Source organism: Lutjanus erythropterus, chromosome 16 (assembly GCF_056507025.1).
Source record: "Lutjanus erythropterus isolate fLutEry1 chromosome 16, fLutEry1.hap2, whole genome shotgun sequence".
Lineage (NCBI taxonomy): Eukaryota > Metazoa > Chordata > Actinopteri > Lutjaniformes > Lutjanidae > Lutjanus > Lutjanus erythropterus.
This window is the reverse complement of record NC_139332.1, coordinates 14953595-14974769: the sequence shown is the minus strand read 5'-3', so window position 1 is coordinate 14974769 and position 21175 is coordinate 14953595. Positions and strand designations below refer to the sequence as shown.

The 21175-nt window shown below is 43.0% G+C and overlaps 1 protein-coding gene across 1 annotated transcript in view; it reads right to left on the bottom strand.

Annotated features, from left to right (window-relative positions):
• Window positions 1-312: 312 nt before the first annotated feature.
• The window catches only part of smap2 (small ArfGAP2), a 31695-nt gene continuing 10832 nt past the window's right edge, over window positions 313-21175 (bottom strand). Inside the window, exons 2-9 of the mRNA XM_084739011.1 lie at window positions 14877-15010; window positions 12467-12631; window positions 12183-12242; window positions 10760-10817; window positions 10365-10522; window positions 2251-2431; window positions 1631-2094; window positions 313-570 (exon numbers count right to left, since the gene is read on the bottom strand). Of these exons, the coding sequence (XP_084595137.1) occupies window positions 445-570; window positions 1631-2094; window positions 2251-2431; window positions 10365-10522; window positions 10760-10817; window positions 12183-12242; window positions 12467-12631; window positions 14877-15010 (1346 nt within the window). The 3' untranslated portion in view covers window positions 313-444. The remainder of the gene's footprint in view (window positions 571-1630; window positions 2095-2250; window positions 2432-10364; window positions 10523-10759; window positions 10818-12182; window positions 12243-12466; window positions 12632-14876; window positions 15011-21175) is intronic.

The window sequence follows — 21175 nt, the reverse complement described above, 5'->3', positions numbered from 1 at the left end:
AATCCTCCAAAAACCAAACTGTTCGTCTAAGTCAAGCAGTTAGTTGACCCCCACATACAGCAGATGTGCACGCACACACTCACATTCAGGCTAGGTAAAGACAGGTGTGTTGTTCTAACCAGTGAACCTCTGAACCCTGTTGTCTTGGTCATCATACAAAAATGTTCTGAAGGCAAGCATGGAAATATGCAAAACATGGCCATGGATGGAGACGAGAAGAGGAAGCATGGGCAGAGAGGAGAGAGAAAGAGAGGTAGTAGTGGTTTCCCAAACCTTTTTCTTCGTCACACCTGTCTCTTCCTCCTCCTCCTCCTCCTCCTCCTCCTCCTCCTCCTGCATTAGGAAATGTCTCGTAGAGAGTCTAATCCACAGATTCCTACAACTCAGTTCCCCTCTCTTTTGTGGGTTATTGGCGTTACATCACTTCTTAGATAAATAATGAGATCATTTCCAAACGTGTGCCGTCATGTGCGCTGAGCTTGGAGTTGTTGAGCCTCCCATGTGTTGACTGCTGTATCCCATCATGCCATTGGTGTTGTAGAGATTCATGCCGGCCATATGCTGAGTCATCTGAAAGCCACAAAACACACTTTGTAAAATGCTGAGAAGAATTTAAAAATGCCTTACTAAGCCTTTTAGATCACTTCACCAGTTATATATTGTACCTATTTAACAATATTGTCCAAAAAAACCCTCCAAAAATCATATTAGTATTTTTATATCAATATCAATTATGTTTTCTGCCTACAAAACAAAAATGATGTGTGCTTACTAGTGCTGTCAGTTGATTGAAATATTTAATCACAGTTAATCACACATTTTTTTATTTGTTCAAAATGTACTTTAAAGGGATATTTTTAGGTGTTTAGGGGCGTTAAAAGGAGTTTGCATTTACACGTTATTAACGCGTTAAATTTGCTCTAGTGCTTACGTAAGCTAGAACCAACTAATTTCAACCAATGATGTCATGACATCCATGAACCCGCTGGCTAGAGTTCACGTTAGCAACATGGAGCATATGATGGGCAGAGGGCTGGGCCTCACTGATTGACATTAGTGTACAAAAACACAACTTAATTAATCTATTCAACGATTTGGGTGAAACTGGATCATATTTTATGGAGAACACATGCTCCATAGTTTCTATTAATTGAGTTGCCGTTAGCGGGCAACAGAACTGAGCTCAGCAGCCTCCCTGTAAGCACAGCCGGACCGGAATGAACACCATCAGTGAATACAGCACCAAGGTCATGAGGTTCCTGATGGAAAGATGGCTTTACTTGTTGCTAAAATAGCTATCTGTTATTAGCTCGGTTAGCAGTGCAGCTAAGATAGCTTACTCAGCCTCAGGTGCCAGGAGCCAAACCTGGCAAAAAAACAACAACCTTTGTACTGTATTCCCTGTTGCTAAACCTCAGTCTGTCTTGTGTTCAGTTCCAGTCTTGACGTCTTAACCGGGAGCTCCTGAACCTGAAAGAGTCTGCAAGATTAATAGACTGCTTTAGCTTTAACTGTGATTCTTTTACAGGAATCTCATAATTTTGCAGAAACAAATAACATCCTGCTTTGACCCAGCATTTTTATGACTTTCAAAATTCACATGGTCCAAAACAAACACACAAACACACACCTGAGTAATGTTCCACTGTAGCTGCTGGGCATGCTGCACTCCATACACCTGCTGATGAGGTAAACCTCCAACCTGCTGTTGTCCCATCATCCCACTCTGCTGCTGTACCATCATCCCACTCTGCTGCTGTCCCATTATGCCATTCTGCTGCTGGCCCATCATCCCAGTCTGCTGCTGTACCATCATCCCGCTTTGCTGCTGTCCCATCATGCCCTGGGTCATCCCTGTCATGTAGGCTGATGCCATAACACCACTAGGCTGAGCCATGACACTCTGGGCACCCATTAAGCCGTTCTGTTGTCCCATCATGCCATTCTGTTGAACTCCAATCATGCCACTTGGTTGCTGTCCCATCATAGCCATCTGTGATGTCATCATGGCGCCTCCCATCCCCCCTGCCTGGGCTAATGAGTGGTATGAACCGTACGGGTGTGTTGGGTATCCCATTTGGTTCATGTACAAGCCTGGAGAGAATAATCACAGATAGAAAGAAGCCACTCAGTAAGCAATTACTAATGCAAACTCTCTCATCTCTTTGATGAAACAAACTCAGCAATTAAATCAAGACTTAAGGACACTTGGAGAAAACAGCATCTGAGGGAAGGTTCCCCAGTCCTCACCGTGAGTTGCCATACTGCTTGCATGCACTGAGGGGGTGGAGGCGTACAGGGAGAGAATCGAATCCTTGGACAGTTTCTTGACAGTACCCTCCTCTGCTTTGGGAGCCGGATCCAGGAACAGACTGAGGTTTTCAGGCACTGAGGCAGTCACTCTGCTCTGAGGCATGGAACCAGAAACAGGCTGGAGAGGGACAGAGACAGTGTGGCATGGATAGAGAGAAACAAGAGACAGACAGACAGAAGATTGGTGGAAAAGGAGAAAGTTATCATTAGTGGTGGAAGGATGCAAGCAGAGGTGACAAACTCCAAATGAAAACACATCTACTTTTAGAATTAAAGGCATAGTTTGGATTATTTTAAATGGGATTGTGTAAGGTACTTATCAATAGTTGGTGTGTTGCCTACAGTAGATGCTTGTCAGCACACCCCCAGTTTGGAGAAGCACATAGGAGCACTGTAACGAAGGGCACTTCGTTACGGTGGACAGATGACTTTGGTCTCGGGAATATGGCACAATGTGGGTCAGAATTAATTGCACTTTCTAGCAAACAGTGAAACTATGCATAATTATAATGGCACTTGGCACTTTGTCAGCGATATTTGCACTATATTAGCAGAATTGGCACAGAATAATGTAATTTGCACATTGCATAGTTGCACGTTTGGTAGCATATTTATTGCTCTATTTATTGGTATTATTGTCATTTTGAACCATGAGTGATTGTTGTGTTTTCTGGCAGATGCGGCGATCGATACGCGGCGCTACCTGAAAGAGCGGAGTGATATTAGGCTCCGACAGTATCGTGCATCGGTTTGTTTTGGTTGACGAATAACAATTATATTTCTGTGCTGAGTTCTGTGCAGCAATACAGATGTGCTAATATTAGGACCAAGTGCGTGCACTAGTGCATAAGTTTAAACATTGTTTGCATTGTGTCTTACTTACCTGTCTTCCTTATGTCCGCTCCAGGGTGCACGGCCAAAAGGGTCCCCCCGGCTACAAGGGGCACATTAAACGTTCCGGGAGGGAACCAAGGAGGGAGATAAGGGGAGGGGGGTTTGAAAATGGATTGTATTTGTAAATATTTATTAATATTAATTAGGCTTGGGTGTTTGTTAATCGATTAAACAGCATTTAATGGGATTTTGTATATATTTTGAATTTGCCACTGTTTGCATATGGTTCAGGTACATTTGCACAGCAAAAGGATTTTTGATAGCCCCTGCTGATGGTATCTTCCAATCAGGTCTACCAGGGATGCAGTATTTAAGGCGCCAGTTCCCATCTAGCTGTGTTGCTGGTTAGACCTCACTTGGGTTGCTGTGATTCCATCAGTGATGCTGTAAATTGTCAATAAACACCAGATGCTTGGGATCCTCAACCTCCTTTGTCATCATTACTGCAACGCCAGCCGCTAATGGTCGTCGTAACAAGTGGTGTCAGAAAGTAGGGGCTCACGCGGCAGTAACATGATGACTCGACATGGGAAGAAAAATGAACAAGAGGAGCCAGATGAGGGTGCTTGCTCATCAGCCGGCTCAGGCGCCGTGGCGGAGGCCAAAGCTGAAGATAAGCTGGAGGAGCTAGCAGGTCTGGTGAAATCTCTCATTCGGTCCCAGGCAGTGAGAGATCAGCAAATGGAGAAAGAATCCTCGCGTCAAGAACAGCGATGGAGACGCGTGCAGCATCAATTTTCACAAATACAGCAGCAAGTAAACATGATGAGAGAAGAACAGGGACAGGAGCCAGATGCACAGGAGGAGGGCCAGCTCCCAAGAAGGGACAATCATGAGGATGATACTGATGATGGTGGTGATGATGATGATGATGGTGACGATGATGATCCAGGTGAGATGACCAGCCAGATGAGTCGTGGGTTCAGACCACACAGGGAACCCCTTGCCCATAGGGAACCCAAATTACTGCCATTATCTGCAGAAGATGACATTGAGCACTTTTTGACCACATTTGAAAGAATGGCCCATGTCTGCCGCTGGCCCAAAGATGGATGGGCTGTGCGTCTGGTTCCCCTGCTCACGGGTAAAGCTCGTAATGCATATGTTCTGATGGACATAAAAGACTCTGAAGACTATGATAAGGTTAAAGCAGCAATTTTGGCAAAGTATGAAATTACACCAGATACCTACCGAAGGCGGTTCCGGTCCTTGAAGATTGAGCCAGGGGAGACTCCACGTGAGCTGTATGTTCGTCTGAAGGACCTGTTTTCTAAATGGGTCAAGCCAGATAAGTCGACGGTAAAAGAGATATCAGAGACTATTATCCTCGAACAGTTCCTGAGAATGGTCCACCCAGAGCTGGAGGTTTGGATTAGAGAACATGACCCCGAGACAGCAGAGGAGGCAGCTCGCCTGGCGGAGGTCTTCACGTCAGCCAGAAAAGGGAGCCGCAGCGTCACCTTCAGCTGGGAGAACCACCAAGTCTATTCAAGTAAGTCCACTGGGGGTGAACAGGGGTCTGGTCGGCCACAGAGTAGGAGTTTCTCTAGCAGTTTTTCTAAGCAGGTTACTTCCCAGGCCCCAAGCCATGCTAAGAAACCCCTACCTAGATCCTCCAAGGAGGTTAGATGCTACCATTGTAATGCTTTAGGTCATACTAAGCCGTTTTGTCCAGCCCTTAACCATACTAAACCATCACTCCTGTGTTCAGCCCCGAGGCCAGCTAAGGTAGAAGCAGTGAGAGAAGCAGGCCGTACAGCGCCAGTTCTGATAAATGGGCAGCGTGAGGTGGCTTTGCTTGATTCTGCATGCTTTCAGACAGTGGTTTTGGACAGTTTGGTGCCCAGGGAAAAGTGGAGTGAGGACAGGTCAAGGATAAGCTGTATTCATGGGGATGAGCATGTTTATCCCACAGCGGAGGTCTATTTGACAGTGGGGGGCCAAACTTTTCTGCTGTCGGTAGCATTAGCGTCAGCTTTGCCATATCCAGTCATTTTGGGTAATGATGTCCCGACACTCTTTGACCTGATGCACCAGACGGTTTCTAAGGCTGACGTAGATGGCAGGGAGTTGCCAGGTGAAATTGAGTTGAATTCAGTCACACTGCCAGTAAAACCCTGTAACGTCACCACAAGAGCGCAGAGTGCGGAGGGAGGCCTCAGGGAGTTGCCTTTTTTTGGGGTAGAATGGGAGGCAGGGACAGTAAAACCGCACAAGTCAAGAGCGCAGAGAAGGAGGGAAAAGTGGTTGGGTTCTCACAGGGAAGGGACAGAACACATATCTAAACCACATGAGCAGCTGGATTTTGATTTTCCCCCTAATTTAGGGTCATTGCAGAAACAGGATTCAACACTGAAGCAGTGGTTTGAAAAGGTGATAGAAGTGGAGGGGGTTAAGCAAAGTAATTCAAGCTGTCTAGATGATGCCACTTATGTTGTGAGGGACGGCCTTCTGTATCAGCGAAAGGGACAGTCTGAGGCCTTAGCACTGCCACAACAGTTTAGGGACAAAGTTATGGAGTTGGGTCATTCGATTCCATGGGCGGGCCACATGGCCTTCCAAAAGACGCTAAACAGGATCGGGAGCCGTTTTGTTTGGCCAGGGATGTACACGCAGGTCTTTCAGTTCTGTAGTTCTTGTGAAACATGTCAACTTACCTCAACAAAGGGAGTAGCACGTGCACAACTACAGCCTTTGCCCATTATAGACACACCCTTTGAGAGAATAGGCATGGACATAGTGGGACCATTAGAGAAAAGTTCTTCAGGACACCGTTATATATTAGTTGTATGTGATTACGCAACCCGCTATCCTGAAGCCTTCCCCCTCAGGTCGATTAAAGCCAGACAGGTAGCGGATTGCCTCTTACAGCTTTTTTCCAGGGTAGGCATACCTAAGGAGGTCCTAACAGACTGTGGGACAAACTTTTTGTCTAAACTGTTGCAGCAGGTTTATCAAGTGTTAGGAGTTAAGGGTATTAAGACCACCCCTTACCACCCCCAGACGGACGGGCTAGTGGAGCGCTACAACCAGACACTAAAAAATATGTTGCGCAAGTTTGTCTCCCAGACAGGTGCTGATTGGGACAGGTGGTTGTCGTACCTGCTGTTTGCCTACCGTGAAGTCCCACAAGTGTCAACAGGGTTTTCCCCGTTTGAACTGTTGTATGGCCGCCAAGTGAGAGGGCCACTGGACCTTCTAAGGGACTACTGGGAGAGTCCGAAGCCAGGAGGGGAAAATGTGGTGGCATACGTAGTCAAAATGAGGGAGAAACTGGAGGAGATGACAGCACTGGCGCATGAAAACATGAGGTCTGCTCAAGGAAGCCAGAAAGCTTGGTATGATCGACGGGCCAGAGAGAGGGTCTTCAGTCCAGGCCAAAAGGTGCTGCTACTTCTGCCGACCAGTGAGAGCAAGTTGCTGACCAAATGGCATGGACCCTATGAAGTCAGCAAACGAGTAGGTAAAGTCACATATGAACTGTATATGCCAGATAGGCTTAAAAAGTACCAGACTTTCCATGTTAACCTCCTCAAAGAGTTCCAGATTCGTCCAGAGCCGGTGTGCCAGCAGCTGTTGGTCCGGGCTGTGCAGGATGAGGACACTAATGAGAAGTTCTTTCCAACAATCACCACCATGGCAGAGCCCCTGAGAGTGGACCTGACACATTTGTCTCTGACCCAGCAGGCGGAGGTTGAACCCCTGCTTGATCCGGACCTTTTCAGGGAGACACCGGGATTCACCTCGTTGGTCCAGCATAAGATTCGCCTCACAAAGGATGCTCCAGTCCGACAGAAGAGCTACAGGATCCCAGAGCGGCTGATCCCTGTGCTGCAGAAAGAAATCAAACTGATGTTGGAGCTGGGAATAATCGAGGTGTCCTGTAGCGAGTGGTGCAGTCCTATTGTGCTCGTTCCGAAGAAGGATGGATCACTCAGATTTTGCATAGATTTCAGGTATCTGAATGCAGTGTCCCATTTTGATCCATACCCAATGCCTCGTATTGATGACTTGGTGGAGAGGGTGGGCAGAGCCCGCTACATCACTACGTTGGACCTGAGCAAAGGCTACTGGCAGGTAGCCTTGGCACCTGAGGCCAAGGAACTGACAGCTTTTAGGACTCCATTTGGTATGTATCAGTTCAGGGTCATGCCATTTGGCCTCCAGGGGGCACCAGCCACATTCCAGAGGTTGATGGATTCTGTGCTGAGGGATGTTTCTGACTTCTCTGCTGCCTATTTGGATGATGTGGTGATTTTCAGCCAATCCTGGGAGGAGCATATGGTCCATCTGCAACAGGTCCTACAGCGAATTAGGGCAGCTGGCCTTACCATCAACCCTTGCAAGTGCGCTGTTGCCCAGAGGGAAGTGGAATACCTGGGTTACATCATTGGTTTTGGAGAAATTAAGCCACAGCTGGGGAAGATAGAGGCAATCCGTTCTTTCCCTGTTCCTACCACTAAGAGGAAGCTGAAAGGCTTCCTGGGTCTGGTGGGCTGGTACCGGAAGTTTGTTCCTCACTTCGCAGACAGAGCTGTGGTACTGAATGACCTGACCAAAGCCTCAGCTCCCAACAAGGTGCAGTGGACTGATGAATGTGACAGAGCCTTTAGGGACCTCAAGGATGCCGTCTGCACTCATTCAGTTCTCCACAGTCCAGATTTTGAGAAGCCGTTCACCCTCCAAACGGATGCTTCTGGAGTGGGCCTGGGAGCAGTGCTGCTGCAGGACGTGGATGGAGAGAGGAGACCTGTCGTGTTCTTGAGTCGGAAGTTGCTGGACAGGGAGATGAGATACTCGACGGTGGAGAAGGAGTGCTTAGCGATGAAGTGGGCCATCGATACCCTCCGATACTACCTACTGGGACGACACTTCTTCCTGGAAACAGATCACCGGGCTCTACAGTGGCTGCATCGCATGAGAGATGCTAACATGCGCGTCGCTGGATGGTACCTTGCCCTGCAGCCATATGACTTTACAGTTCAGTACAGGTCAGGGAAGTCCAATGTGGTGGCGGACTGTTTGTCCAGGATACCTGAGGAGTGAGGTACTGTTCTCCTTTGGGAGAGGGGGGGGGAAATGTAACGAAGGGCACTTCGTTACGGTGGACAGATGACTTTGGTCTCGGGAATATGGCACAATGTGGGTCAGAATTAATTGCACTTTCTAGCAAACAGTGAAACTATGCATAATTATAATGGCACTTGGCACTTTGTCAGCGATATTTGCACTATATTAGCAGAATTGGCACAGAATAATGTAATTTGCACATTGCATAGTTGCACGTTTGGTAGCATATTTATTGCTCTATTTATTGGTATTATTGTCATTTTGAACCATGAGTGATTGTTGTGTTTTCTGGCAGATGCGGCGATCGATACGCGGCGCTACCTGAAAGAGCGGAGTGATATTAGGCTCCGACAGTATCGTGCATCGGTTTGTTTTGGTTGACGAATAACAATTATATTTCTGTGCTGAGTTCTGTGCAGCAATACAGATGTGCTAATATTAGGACCAAGTGCGTGCACTAGTGCATAAGTTTAAACATTGTTTGCATTGTGTCTTACTTACCTGTCTTCCTTATGTCCGCTCCAGGGTGCACGGCCAAAAGGGTCCCCCCGGCTACAAGGGGCACATTAAACGTTCCGGGAGGGAACCAAGGAGGGAGATAAGGGGAGGGGGGTTTGAAAATGGATTGTATTTGTAAATATTTATTAATATTAATTAGGCTTGGGTGTTTGTTAATCGATTAAACAGCATTTAATGGGATTTTGTATATATTTTGAATTTGCCACTGTTTGCATATGGTTCAGGTACATTTGCACAGCAAAAGGATTTTTGATAGCCCCTGCTGATGGTATCTTCCAATCAGGTCTACCAGGGATGCAGTATTTAAGGCGCCAGTTCCCATCTAGCTGTGTTGCTGGTTAGACCTCACTTGGGTTGCTGTGATTCCATCAGTGATGCTGTAAATTGTCAATAAACACCAGATGCTTGGGATCCTCAACCTCCTTTGTCATCATTACTGCAACGCCAGCCGCTAATGGTCGTCTTAACAAGCACCAGCACAGAAGCTAAACAATGTGTTGCTGTGGATGGGATCAGCAGCAAAAAGTATTTTAGTCACTTAAAAGAAGGTCCACTGAAAAACATAATATCAGTTGTACAAGTTGTATCAAGTGTACACTATATTTAGAATTTTTCACTGCTTTACCTTGTTGTCCTACAGCATTTTCTGACAGGAAACCACCATTACATAAACCAAATATTTCTCAACAAATCAACCAAACTCTAATTTTACCTTTGCAGAACACACGAGTTGCTGGTCTACTCAATTAGTAATATTTGGCTTATGTTGTGGCAGTTTCCTGTCGGAAAAGACTGTCTGATGGCAAAGTCAAGCAATGAAAATATTTTAAATGCAGTGTTCACTGATGTTGAATGTTTTTTGGTGGACCTTTTATTAAGTTGCTAAAATATGTTTTTGCTGACCCTGTCCACAGCACTTCTTTGCTTAGCTTCCATGCTGATACTGATACTCTCTGCTTCTCCAAACTGGGTACATGCTGACCGGCATCTACTGCAGGTAATACACAGACTATCGATAAGTACCTCACACAACTCTGCATCAAATAATCTGAACTATCCCTTTACAGACTAAGAGTCTACATAATTTAATGTCATGAGAGGTTGTGTCATAGAGGGGAGATAAATCCCCTCCTGATGGCTGCAGCAAGGACTGCAAGCCATCATGGCATCCATTAAAGGACTACAAAACCCATAATCAGGAGGGCAGTCAGGACAAGGGTTGCTGCCAAGCTGAACCAGATGAGCTGATTGCCCTGATGAGGGTGCAGAGACTGGAGTGAGAAGTGTGTGTGAAGGAGAGACAGCTCTGAGGCAAATTGGAAGTTTGATAAAAAAGATGAAAATCCAGGGGATCACCAGAGTCAGTCCAATTTACCCTTTGATGACAATGTCCACACAAAATGTAATGGCAATCCAATCAAGGGTTGTTGAGATATTTCAGTCTGGATAAAAGTGGTGGACCAGCTGAAAGACCAACACCACCATCACCTGGAGCCAGCATGGCTGAAAACACATGGTTTCTGTAGAGAGCAGACGGCATACAGTATGTGCAGTGTGTTATCTCCTACCGTGGTTTTAGTGGAGGAACCAGAGGAGGGTGCTGGCAGGGAGCTGAACAGATCCAGTGCAGAGTGTGCCAGAGCTGGATTAGATACAGCTGGGCTCTCATTACTGTCTGGAACACTTCCTCCACCATTAGACACTGCAGGACTTGGAGCAGGGGCGTCTAATAAGAGGTAGATGGAGACATGGATAGGATGATCAACCTTAAACTTGACCTACAATTGATATAAATTGCTCTAAAAATAGGATTCATGTGGAAAAAGGTTGCTTTCTCCCTACTCTGACATCTGGAAAGAACATAATAGAATATATAATGTAGCTGTGCTAACCAATATATAACTGAGCTACTAGCATTTTGCTGTAAATGGGTGTTTGTGTGTGTATGTGTGTGGTACAATACCTAATCCAAGCAGGTCTGTAACAGACTGAGAATCTGTCTTGGGGCTGATGTCTTTTTTCTGTCACAACAGAGAAAGTCGATTCAATTAATGCAAGATGTCTGCACTGACAAATGAGCGTGGATCCAAAATCCTTTTTTCTCCAGACTCCCTGGTGGTGAAATGACCTCCCCACTCTAGTCAAAACAGCAGAGTTGCTCTCAATCTTCCCCTGCTGGCTGAAAACTCATCTCTTTAAGATGTGCCTCGTGTCGCATACTCCTCGCTGACTGACACCCTCTTTCTTCCTTCTTTAGTTCATGAGCTAAATGTTAAAAATCTAACTGTTTAAGGACAAGATCTGGCTGGGCATTGCTAAACTAATTTATAAATGTCGGGAACTTCTCAGTTCATTTTTTATTTCTAAGGGGTGTTATCAACGAGCACAGCTCAAAGTGCCTCTCGACATGACTGAAAGTCAAGTCCCACCGCTTCTCTGGAACCTTGGTCAACTTTCTCCTTTCTTGTTTCCTGTACTTAGACATGCTATATGCTAGGCTAGTCTCAGCTGAAAGAAACTCAGATTTGGAAGATGGTTAAAAGTTGTTGCTGGGGGGCCTGTAAAAGCTACATATATAGTCACATCTTAGGTTAGCTAATATTAGCAGAAGGATAGCTAACTAGCTAGCTAATCTACATCAGTTGTGAGCTATCTAGTGACATTAGTTGTTAATTAGCCAGTTAGCTAGCATTTTGTTAACATTAGTTAACTTATGGTGTGACTTTATATATGGGACTGGATGGAAGGGTTGATTAGATAGACCTACAACCAATCAGGGCCCCGTTTCCCAGAGCCATCGTAGCGCTATGTGCGTCGTAATTTACGACACATGTAGCGCTACGAAGGCTCTGGGAAACGGGGCCCTGAGCAACAAAACATGTCACATAGTGCTGCTTAGTCCATTTTCAAGCAGGACACAAAATGGTGGCCATCTGGTTACATTTCTTATATTACAACTAAATGGTACACTGAAATACGTTTCTGAAAACATTTTAGGTGAGTAATACGCAATGCAGTAACAGAATCTTGATCTATATTTGATCAACACTGCCTAGTTTAACAGTTTGATGTGAGTTTCGGGAGCCAGAAGCACTGCACTATACAATCCTGCTGACTGGACACAACTGGAGTGACCTACAACCATCGCAGCAGCATGGTTGACATGTCACTTTTCAAACTGGACTGTGACGCTCTTCTGGCAATCATCATATAGCACCTGCCCCATATTAAATAAACAGTTATGATCAGCCCAGCTGGATCTAAGGCTGATGATATTCTGTCTGAACAGAAAGGTGGTCAGATGTATCTGCCAAAGCAAAGGAATCGGCAAGATCAGTTATTAATGCTGTGATGCAACCAGCATGAACATGGGATTATGTACTCACCAATTTCATCTTCTCAAACACAACTGGTTCCTTGGGTATATTGTCACAGCTTTTTTCTTTCTGTACAGAGAGAGCAGACGGTTTTGATGAGCAAGAAGACACTTTAGGTGGAGTGACCTTGCTCGAGAGAGACGAGACAAGAAAATGCTTTATTCACTGTCATGACAAGTTTTCCTGTCTGCTGATCCTGTTTGAGACACAAGCACAGAGCTAGTGTTGTGTGTGTGTGTGTGTGTGTGCGTGCGTGCGTGCGTGCGTGCGTGTGTGTGTGTGAGAGGACTCACCCTTAGCATCTGGATGTCAATGACCTTATCCATGTACTTCTTCTTATCATACTTGTCCCTGATGAAGATCTCTGCAGACTGGTCTGTCTCGGGCCGTTGGAAGCATTCAGGCAAGAAAGCCTCATAGAGACGTTTGGCTTTTGCATTACCCATCTCCTGAACACACTGGTGACACCAAAACACAAGAAACCATATCACATCATTAAGTAGTGGAGGTGTGGACTCAAGTCAGTCGTGACTCAGACTTGAGTCACACATCTAATGACTTTATACCGAACATGACTAAATAAAAAAAGACAGTGGCTCATGACTTCACTTGGACTTGAGCCTTTTGACTTGAAAATATGTGATATTTTTCCCCAAGTCTAAAAGAAGTTATTTAAAAAAGTGTGAATCCACAAATTGTGATTCCCTTCATGTTGTAATTTCCCTTCATTTCCTGACTCAACTAAAGTTAACACCATTCATTCTCAGCAAGTTAACATTTAACTCTGTAAAGCAATAAGGCTGGAAGCTCACTGTTAGAATGAGAACTTGTGACTGGACATGACTGACAGTCTTGTCTTGAAACCTGAGTGCAAAAACTTGAGACTTAATCGTGACTGAGTCTAATAAAAGAAAGATACATCATCCAAGGTATTAGTCACACTACATGTGGCGGAGTCCTGATAATAAAACAGTATGAATTTTTATTGTGGAGGAAAGAGAAAAATAAAGATGCTGACGATAGTGAAATTATCACACTGGGAAGCATAATGCTGACTTTCTTGCCTCTCAGATCCAGACAAGCTGAACTGCATACTGATGACTACTTCCTCTGTTGAATGTGCCCTGTGACTCCTTTCCTAATAAATCATTTCAGATACAGTTTCAGCAGAAACTACAGGCAGAAATTGAAATATTGATCAATACTGGTCATTTCTGTCAAGACTTCGTGTTATACTACTGTTGGTTCAATACAAAAAAACACCACAGTGTAATTTGTACCAATTAAAGCTGCTGCTATTGGTACTTAAATGTAGCAACCGTGGAGGAAACAAGACTACGGGGAACAAGGGAGACACAATCGGGCATTTTTGAGGAAAGAGGAAATAAATTAGACTCATTAAGACATTAAAGCTCATCAGGGTTCTTGGCTGTAACAGTTTTATCTGTATAGCAGTGTCACTGTTTGGGTGGCCTACCTAATATCTGCCATTAGCAAAGAGCAAAAACGTTTGTTTTTATTGTACTTCATCCATTACTATAAGGAACAGAACTGTTTTTGTCTGTTTGACCTGTGAAATTTTACTTAAGTGGACTAGATTCCTGTCCGCTCTTTATTTGATTTCTTTGCCAGCGTTGGACTGCTTCTCTGGTTCTGACCCCGACCCGCCTCACCTCCACTAAGCCTTGTACCTTATTTTGTGTAATGAATCACTGAACTGCACCTAATATGCCACAGTCCTTGCATTTGGGTCCTTCCTCTGCATTATTTTTACCATGATAGCATTAGCTAAGCTAATATGACAGAGGTATCAATATCCCCATCTAATGCTCACCAGGAAAAACAATTCATGAATTAGTTTGTCCATGAATACTTAATAAGCATCACATTAAAGGGACAGTTCACCCTAAAATTAAAAACACACATTTTCCCCTGGCTTGTAGTGCTATTTATCCATCTAGGTGGTTTTGGTGTGATACCCAGTTTGGGAGATGTTGGCCTTACAGATTTCCGCATCTCTTGAATATAATGGAAGACGGCACTTGAGTTGTGGTGCTCAAAACGCCAAAAGAATCATATTTCAAACTGATTCCTTTTGGATAAACTGCTGATAACAAACTCTACGGATTACCTTGGGTAACCGGGTCATGATTTCTTGAAAGAGTGATGAATGAGTAATATTTTTGTTAACAGCTATGTACTGGATGTTACTGTTATGGTTTATGTTGGTCACTTCCTGTTTTATTTTGTAGTCTTGGTTCTCCCTCACATGTCTAGTCTTTACTTCCTGTCTTTGTTCTTTTCCCACTCTTTTTGATTGTCATGTGTTTCACCTGTTTGCCCACCTGTGTCTCATTAGTTCTGTCTATTTAATCCCCGTGTTTCTCTGTGTCTTTGTGAGTTTGTTGTTGTCTTTCGTGTTGAGGTCTTGAACCCTGTCAGTGTTTCTTTGTGTTTTTGGATTTTTCAACCTTGTCTGGGAATTCTGCAACTTTAGTTTTGTGTTTTGGACACCATTTGAGTAAGCTTGAGCTTTTGTTTCTTTTTGTTTGTAATTAAATCACTTTTGAACTCTGCCTCCTCCGTTCCAGTCTGCATTTTTGGGTCCACTCTTTGTTTACTTGTTTACTCAGCACTCATAACAGTTACAGATGTAGCACATGTCTCTATCTTGATGTTTGGTTGTGTAGTGTGTCCTCTGACCTGGACCTGCTCCTGTGTCCACTGGTCCAGATTGACAGACTTGACCTTGGAGATGTGGACCCCCAGGTTTCGATGGATACCAGCACAGCGGATACAGATGAAGATGCCCAAATTCCAGGATGCCCATCTTGGACCTGGCAGAGAGAGAAAGGTTGTGCTTAATAGTTAGAGCAGAAGGCTAATAAAGTAATAGAACAGGAAAAAAAAAATAAAAAGAACTGGAGAGTGAATCTAGAAGTATAATAGAGAGAGTAAACCAGCTGATAGGCTGAAGAATGATGAGAAAAACTCTGATTAATTCTAGTCCAATTATAGAGAGACAAGCCTGAAATTCAATTATGAGTTTGAATTCAGCTGGGAACACATCTAATCCTGTGTAAGTCATGCGGTGCCCTGACACATAATGGGAGAGCTAGCCTACATAGCTGAGACTGAGAGGAGAGAGGGGGAGTAGAAAGTCACACACACACACACACACACACACACACACAGTCAGAGCCTGGATACCTGCAGGGATGATTACTCATTTGGTCATGAGCCTGTGTGTGTGGGTGCATGCTTATCTGAGTGGGCCATTTTGTCCATCTTACTGCCATATGTATCTTAAAGGGATAGTTTGAAAATTTTAATGCATATTAGCTACATTATATGCCGGTCAGCATGGCTGCAGCTTGGGAAAGCAGAGAGGGACATGAGTAAAGACACTTTGTACTGCTGTGGACATTGCCAGCAACAAAAGATAGCCACTTAAAAAAGATCCACCTTAAAAAAAAATAATAATAATATAGGTTGAAGTGGACACTATATTTAGAATATTTTTTCTGCATTGCTTTGCCATCAAACAACCTTTTTCTGACAGGAAACTCCTGTGATAAAAGCAAAATATCACTCTCTACAAACCAACCTAACTCCATAGGCAAAATCAGTAATTTTACCTCACAGAACACAGGAGTTGCTGGACTACCACTCCCTCAATATGTCAGTTTGTTTGTGTTATTGTGTGACTTATGTGTTTTAAAATGATAGTTTGAATTCACCAAAGTCCCACAGTAACACAAACAAACTAACAGACTGTAGCAGCAGTTGACCGACAGCTCCACTGTGTTGCATAGTAAAATTGCTCATTTTTCCTATGGAGTTTGGTTGGTTTATAGAGAACACTATTTGTAACGGGGAATTCCCATCAAAAAAGGCTGTCTGACAGCAATGTAAATGGGGTGAAAATATTCTAAATATAGCGTAGACTTACACTGATAATGATTTTTTTAGGCAAAGCCTTTTTAAGTGGCTAAAATACCTTTTGTTGCTGACCTTGTCTACAGCAGTACACTGCTGAGCTTCTGTGTAGGTGTCACTATTGTCAAGTACCTTAGACAACCCCGCATCAAATCATCCAAACTATCTCTTTAATGGCTACGTTTGACTGTTGTGTTCCCTATACTGACCCCATGCTTTAGCTTATATAGTGTTGTGTTTGCTTATCTGCAGAGCTGTCAGGATCCTTGCCTGACCAGACAACTCTGAGAGCAGGGGAAATAAAAACAACACCGTCAGGCTATTTTTCTGCTGAAATTATGCAACCGTCCTCTTCAGAGAATACAGTCAGCTTCAAAGAGAATACTGGTGCTCCTCTCCCCATCACTCCCTACATCTCTCTCGTCTTGCCCCTCCTCCTCCATCTCTTCCTGCTCCCCCTCCCTTTGGCTGAAGCACTCTGCCTCTGTCTCCACCTCTCCACTCGTCTCCACTATTATGAGTCGTTGCTTGCAACCTTGCTACAAGTCGATGCACTGTGTTTTTTACACCACTAGGTGGAAGAGCAGCGTTTGATTTGGATTTCTCAGTAGATGCAGCCAGAGTCATTGTGAGTGCAGTGTTTAAGAATGCCTATTCTATTCAAATGAAAAAGGAAGTTGAGTTTCAGAAAAGCAAACATGCAAAACCTTCCTCTTTACGGGAGCTGCGGAAGCACTGTGTCTGGATGCAGAGTCAAATAATAGCCTCTTGTCTTGGGTGCATCCTGAACTATGAACACTGAAAGGATTATTCTGTTTGCATCCGTACAAGGCAATCATGAGACTGCCTCTGTATTTCTATGCATTTCTGATTTATGTAAAAAATGCTTTGGAATCAAACAATATGTTATTTGAACAATTACACCTTTTTACACCAGTCATTTAGCAATTTGTTTTTTAATCAATTATATCGAGTTAAAGGCTCGTCCCCCACAGTCATGTAAAAAACCTGATTAAATCAGAGGATAATTTTAATTTTTTGAATTATCGTTATTCTGCTATACTGACTACATGTGCAGAAGAGACTGAGACATAATATTTCATAAAAGCTTTAATATCGTCAAATGAGAAAAATAACAAGTGACAAAAATAAACAAATGCATTTATTTACACTTTTTTTTTTTTTTTTTTTTTTTCACATCTTGCCATTCCAAAAGTGCAAATTTCTGTAGGCTGATCTTTTCCCAGTTTGTATGCTTTATTTTCACATTAGAAAGGGAAAGACACCAATGGGCAAACATAAGTACAGAGACTAAACCAGCAAACATAAACAGAGGGTCACCAGACAGACAGTACGTCCATCATCCTGACCGTCTGGCGGCAGCATTAGCTGTCATGCCGGCTAATAATAGTAGAATTACTCTGCAAAGCCTGCTTAACCACTGTAAACACTGGCACCGACAGAGTGAATAAAAGAGAGATTGTCAATTGTTGTTGAACTCCCCTAACACTGAAATTAGTTTGTCCGCCTCATCCTCATTCTAATGCTCCTCTGTGTCCTGGCTGCCATTTCTTATCTCTCTCATTCACCATTGCTGCCTCCCTCCTCCTCCCCTCTGTCCGTCCATATCTCTCTCACACAGTTCTAATTCTCCTGTTCTACTGTGTTCTCCACCCTGACTTTCTGGGGGTTTTGCCCACATTTCTAGCACTGTTGCATTTTTATTTCTTTGCATATTGTGCCAATTGTATAGCTCATTTTAGCCAGGCTAGTGGTGTGACTGGCAGTGGCAGTGTTGGTCTGCTGGTCCACTGCTTTGGTCCAGAGTGAAATATCTCAACAGCTACTGTATAGATTGCAATGAATTGTGGCGCAGATATGTCTGGAGTATGAATTCTATTTACTTTGATAATCCCCTGCCTTTTCCTGTAGCACTGCAATGAGCTTTATGAGTTTTTAATGAAATATCTACTTGTTAAAATTCCATAAAATGTTGTACATTTAGCTATGGTGCCCAGAGGATGAATACTATTGACATTGACTTTGACATTTTTCTCATCCTGTGAAATATAATTATTATTATAAATGGTTGATAGACAATGTATCCTGATGATTTAGTAATCCCTGGTGTCACCATGAGGTTGACCTTTGTAGTCTATTGGATGGACTGCCATGGAATCTGGGTCAGACACTCATAAGGGGCAATTGTAATAACGTTGATGATCCCGCTATAGTCACTTTACTTTTCACAGTTAGCTTGGTATACAATGTTAATATTTACTGTTCATTTTGTATACAGTGTCTGTGAGCATTTTGATAATCACCCATCTTCAATAACTATTACCAATGTCAGCTTGTTTTTCCACTGCTCCAACAATCACCAGCTCTAGTTTGGGCAACATAAACCCTTAATTTACCAAGACAGACATGAAAATATTCTGGCTGCATTTGCCATTTCATTCTCTTCTCTTGATGATATTTTCATATCTAATGCGGTGAATTAAGGGTTTATTTTGACCAAAGAAAAGATGGTGATTGTTGAAGCAGTGGAAAGACAAGCCAAGACAATTTCAATGAGTTTTATTTGTTCCTGTTGAGTTTGAATGAAGTTGACAATGCTAGCTAGCTACCTAACATTGCTAACAGTTATCTAAGATACTGAGGTATATATCCAAATTTAATAATATTAAGAATATGCACCAAGCTAAGTGTGAAAAATTAAGTAACTAACTTGAGGATCAAAAATCACTACTTTTGTTGGCTAAGGTAACATTACTATAGCAATGACAGGAAGTACATACATATGAAGCTTATAACATGGATGTACGTTATGCAACATTATGCAAGTGGAGAATACCTGCAAAACTAATGACATTCCAACCAGCTGCACTTTGTATCTAGTGCTAATTAGCAAATGTTTGCATGCTAACACAGTCAACTAAGAAGGTGAATATGGTAAAAATTATATCTGCTTAACATCAGCATGTAAACATTGTCATTATGAACACGCTGATGCTAGCTAGTAGTTCAGAGAACTGCTGTGCACAAAGTACGTACAGCCTCCCAGCGCTGCCTGCATGCAAACTCTTCAGAGTTGTACAAAAACTCCCATATTTTTTCTTTCCAAACTATGTACATCTATGCAGGTCCATGCAGGTCTGATCATGACAGAGTTGAAAGTTATTTATCTAAAGTGAAACACACCTGCACATTGCACCACAATAGCCTCTTTGGTTCCAATCAATGCAGTGCTTGGATAAGAACACATATGTCTGCAACAATGCACACCTCCAGGTACTTTGAACAGATATAAAAAGTAGAGAGTAGGAGGAATAGACGTCTAAAAAAAGGAAGGAAAGACTGAGCAAACAGTCTCTACAAATCACATTGCCTGTCTTACAGAGTTTGTGTTGCAGTGTACATTTCTGCACTGTTGAGTAAGAACGTTGAATAAGCTTCCTCTTCTCTTTTTGTAATCAAAGAACAAATGCCATGGCATCTTTTGAGGTACAATTAAATATTTATTAGGTTTGACTAGTAAATGTGTCCTCACTTTTTATAGGGCAAACTACCCAAAAGTAGAGGGTTTGCATAGGAGAATGATGAATCATCATCCTGGCAAAAACGGACGGTGGTTGTGGTTGTCAAACACGCAGCTTGAAGCGCATCAGGGGAGGAGAAGGCAGAGCCGGGGTGGGAGCCAAAAACAAACAAGAGGGGATTTTTACAGTCATCAAATGGTGGACTTTAGCTGTTTGATGACCTGCTGGGATGTACAGGGGGTATGACGAGCAGCCGGCACAAACAGTGATCTATAATGAACCTCTCTGTCACTCACTCACACACACTTATTTGTAGCACAACCCTTGCAAGGACCTGTACTGGCTACATTCATTTTGTAAATGCACACACATTTTTAACACTTTCCTTAAATAAAATAATAAATTCAAAGGGCCGCACCTATGTATTGGCAGATATAAAGTGTTATCCACATAGTTACTGTGTATAAATTACATTTTTATTGATTATTTTTAAATGCATGCAATACAGTTTGATTTTACACTCCAATTTTGCATATTATCCAACTTCTAGGTAACCATTGATTCTCATTCATTTCCATGTATATTATGAAATCCAATTACCAAACTTTAGGAACATGTTGACATCAGGTAGCCTTTTCTGATGGGAAACAACAGTTATATGAGTCAAATATGACTCTCTCCAAACCGACCAGACGCCATTGGCAAACAGTCATTTTTCCTTGCAGAACATGAGAGTTGCTGCTGTACCACTTGCCTTGATCTGTTAGTTTGTTGGTGTTATTGTGTAACTTCAGTGTTTTAAATGGTTAGTTTGATTTACCGAAGTTACAAAATAATGCAAACTAACAGACTGAGGCAGTGGAAGACCAACAATTCCTGTGTTATGTGACGTAAAATGACTGCTTTTGGCAAAGGAGCCTTGGTGAATGAGAGAGACTGAGATTTGGCTTGTACAACTGCAGTTACCTGTCCTTAAAACACATGCTGAGTTTTTTAAAATGAGCGTTTTTTTAAGTGTCCAAGATATATTTTGTTGCTGACTCTGTCCATAGCAGTGCTGTTGTCCCTCTCCGTTTCTCCAAACTAGGGGCTTGTCGATCACCATCCACTGTAGGTAATACACTAACGATCAATAAGTACCTCATAGTTAAGGCCATCCATCTCAGTGATTTTGGGCTGTGTAAATAAAATGACCTTGACTTGTAAAATCCACCACAGTAAATGCAGTAAATGCAATGTAACTTTGTCAAAACTAATACAGACTTTATGTTCACAATGATGAATTATACATCTCAAGTAAGGTTTAAAGGCTGTAATACATTTTCATACCATAAATGGAAATCAATCGCTGCCTGGAAGGTAACTTGGAAGAATTCCTCTCATTTATCATACTCATGAGGATACAGATCATCTTAAATGTGGAAATAGAACAATACACACCACAATAATGCATTAACAATCACACACACACACTCTCTCTCACACACGCAAAAGTGTTGCCTTCATTTTTTACTGCCAAGT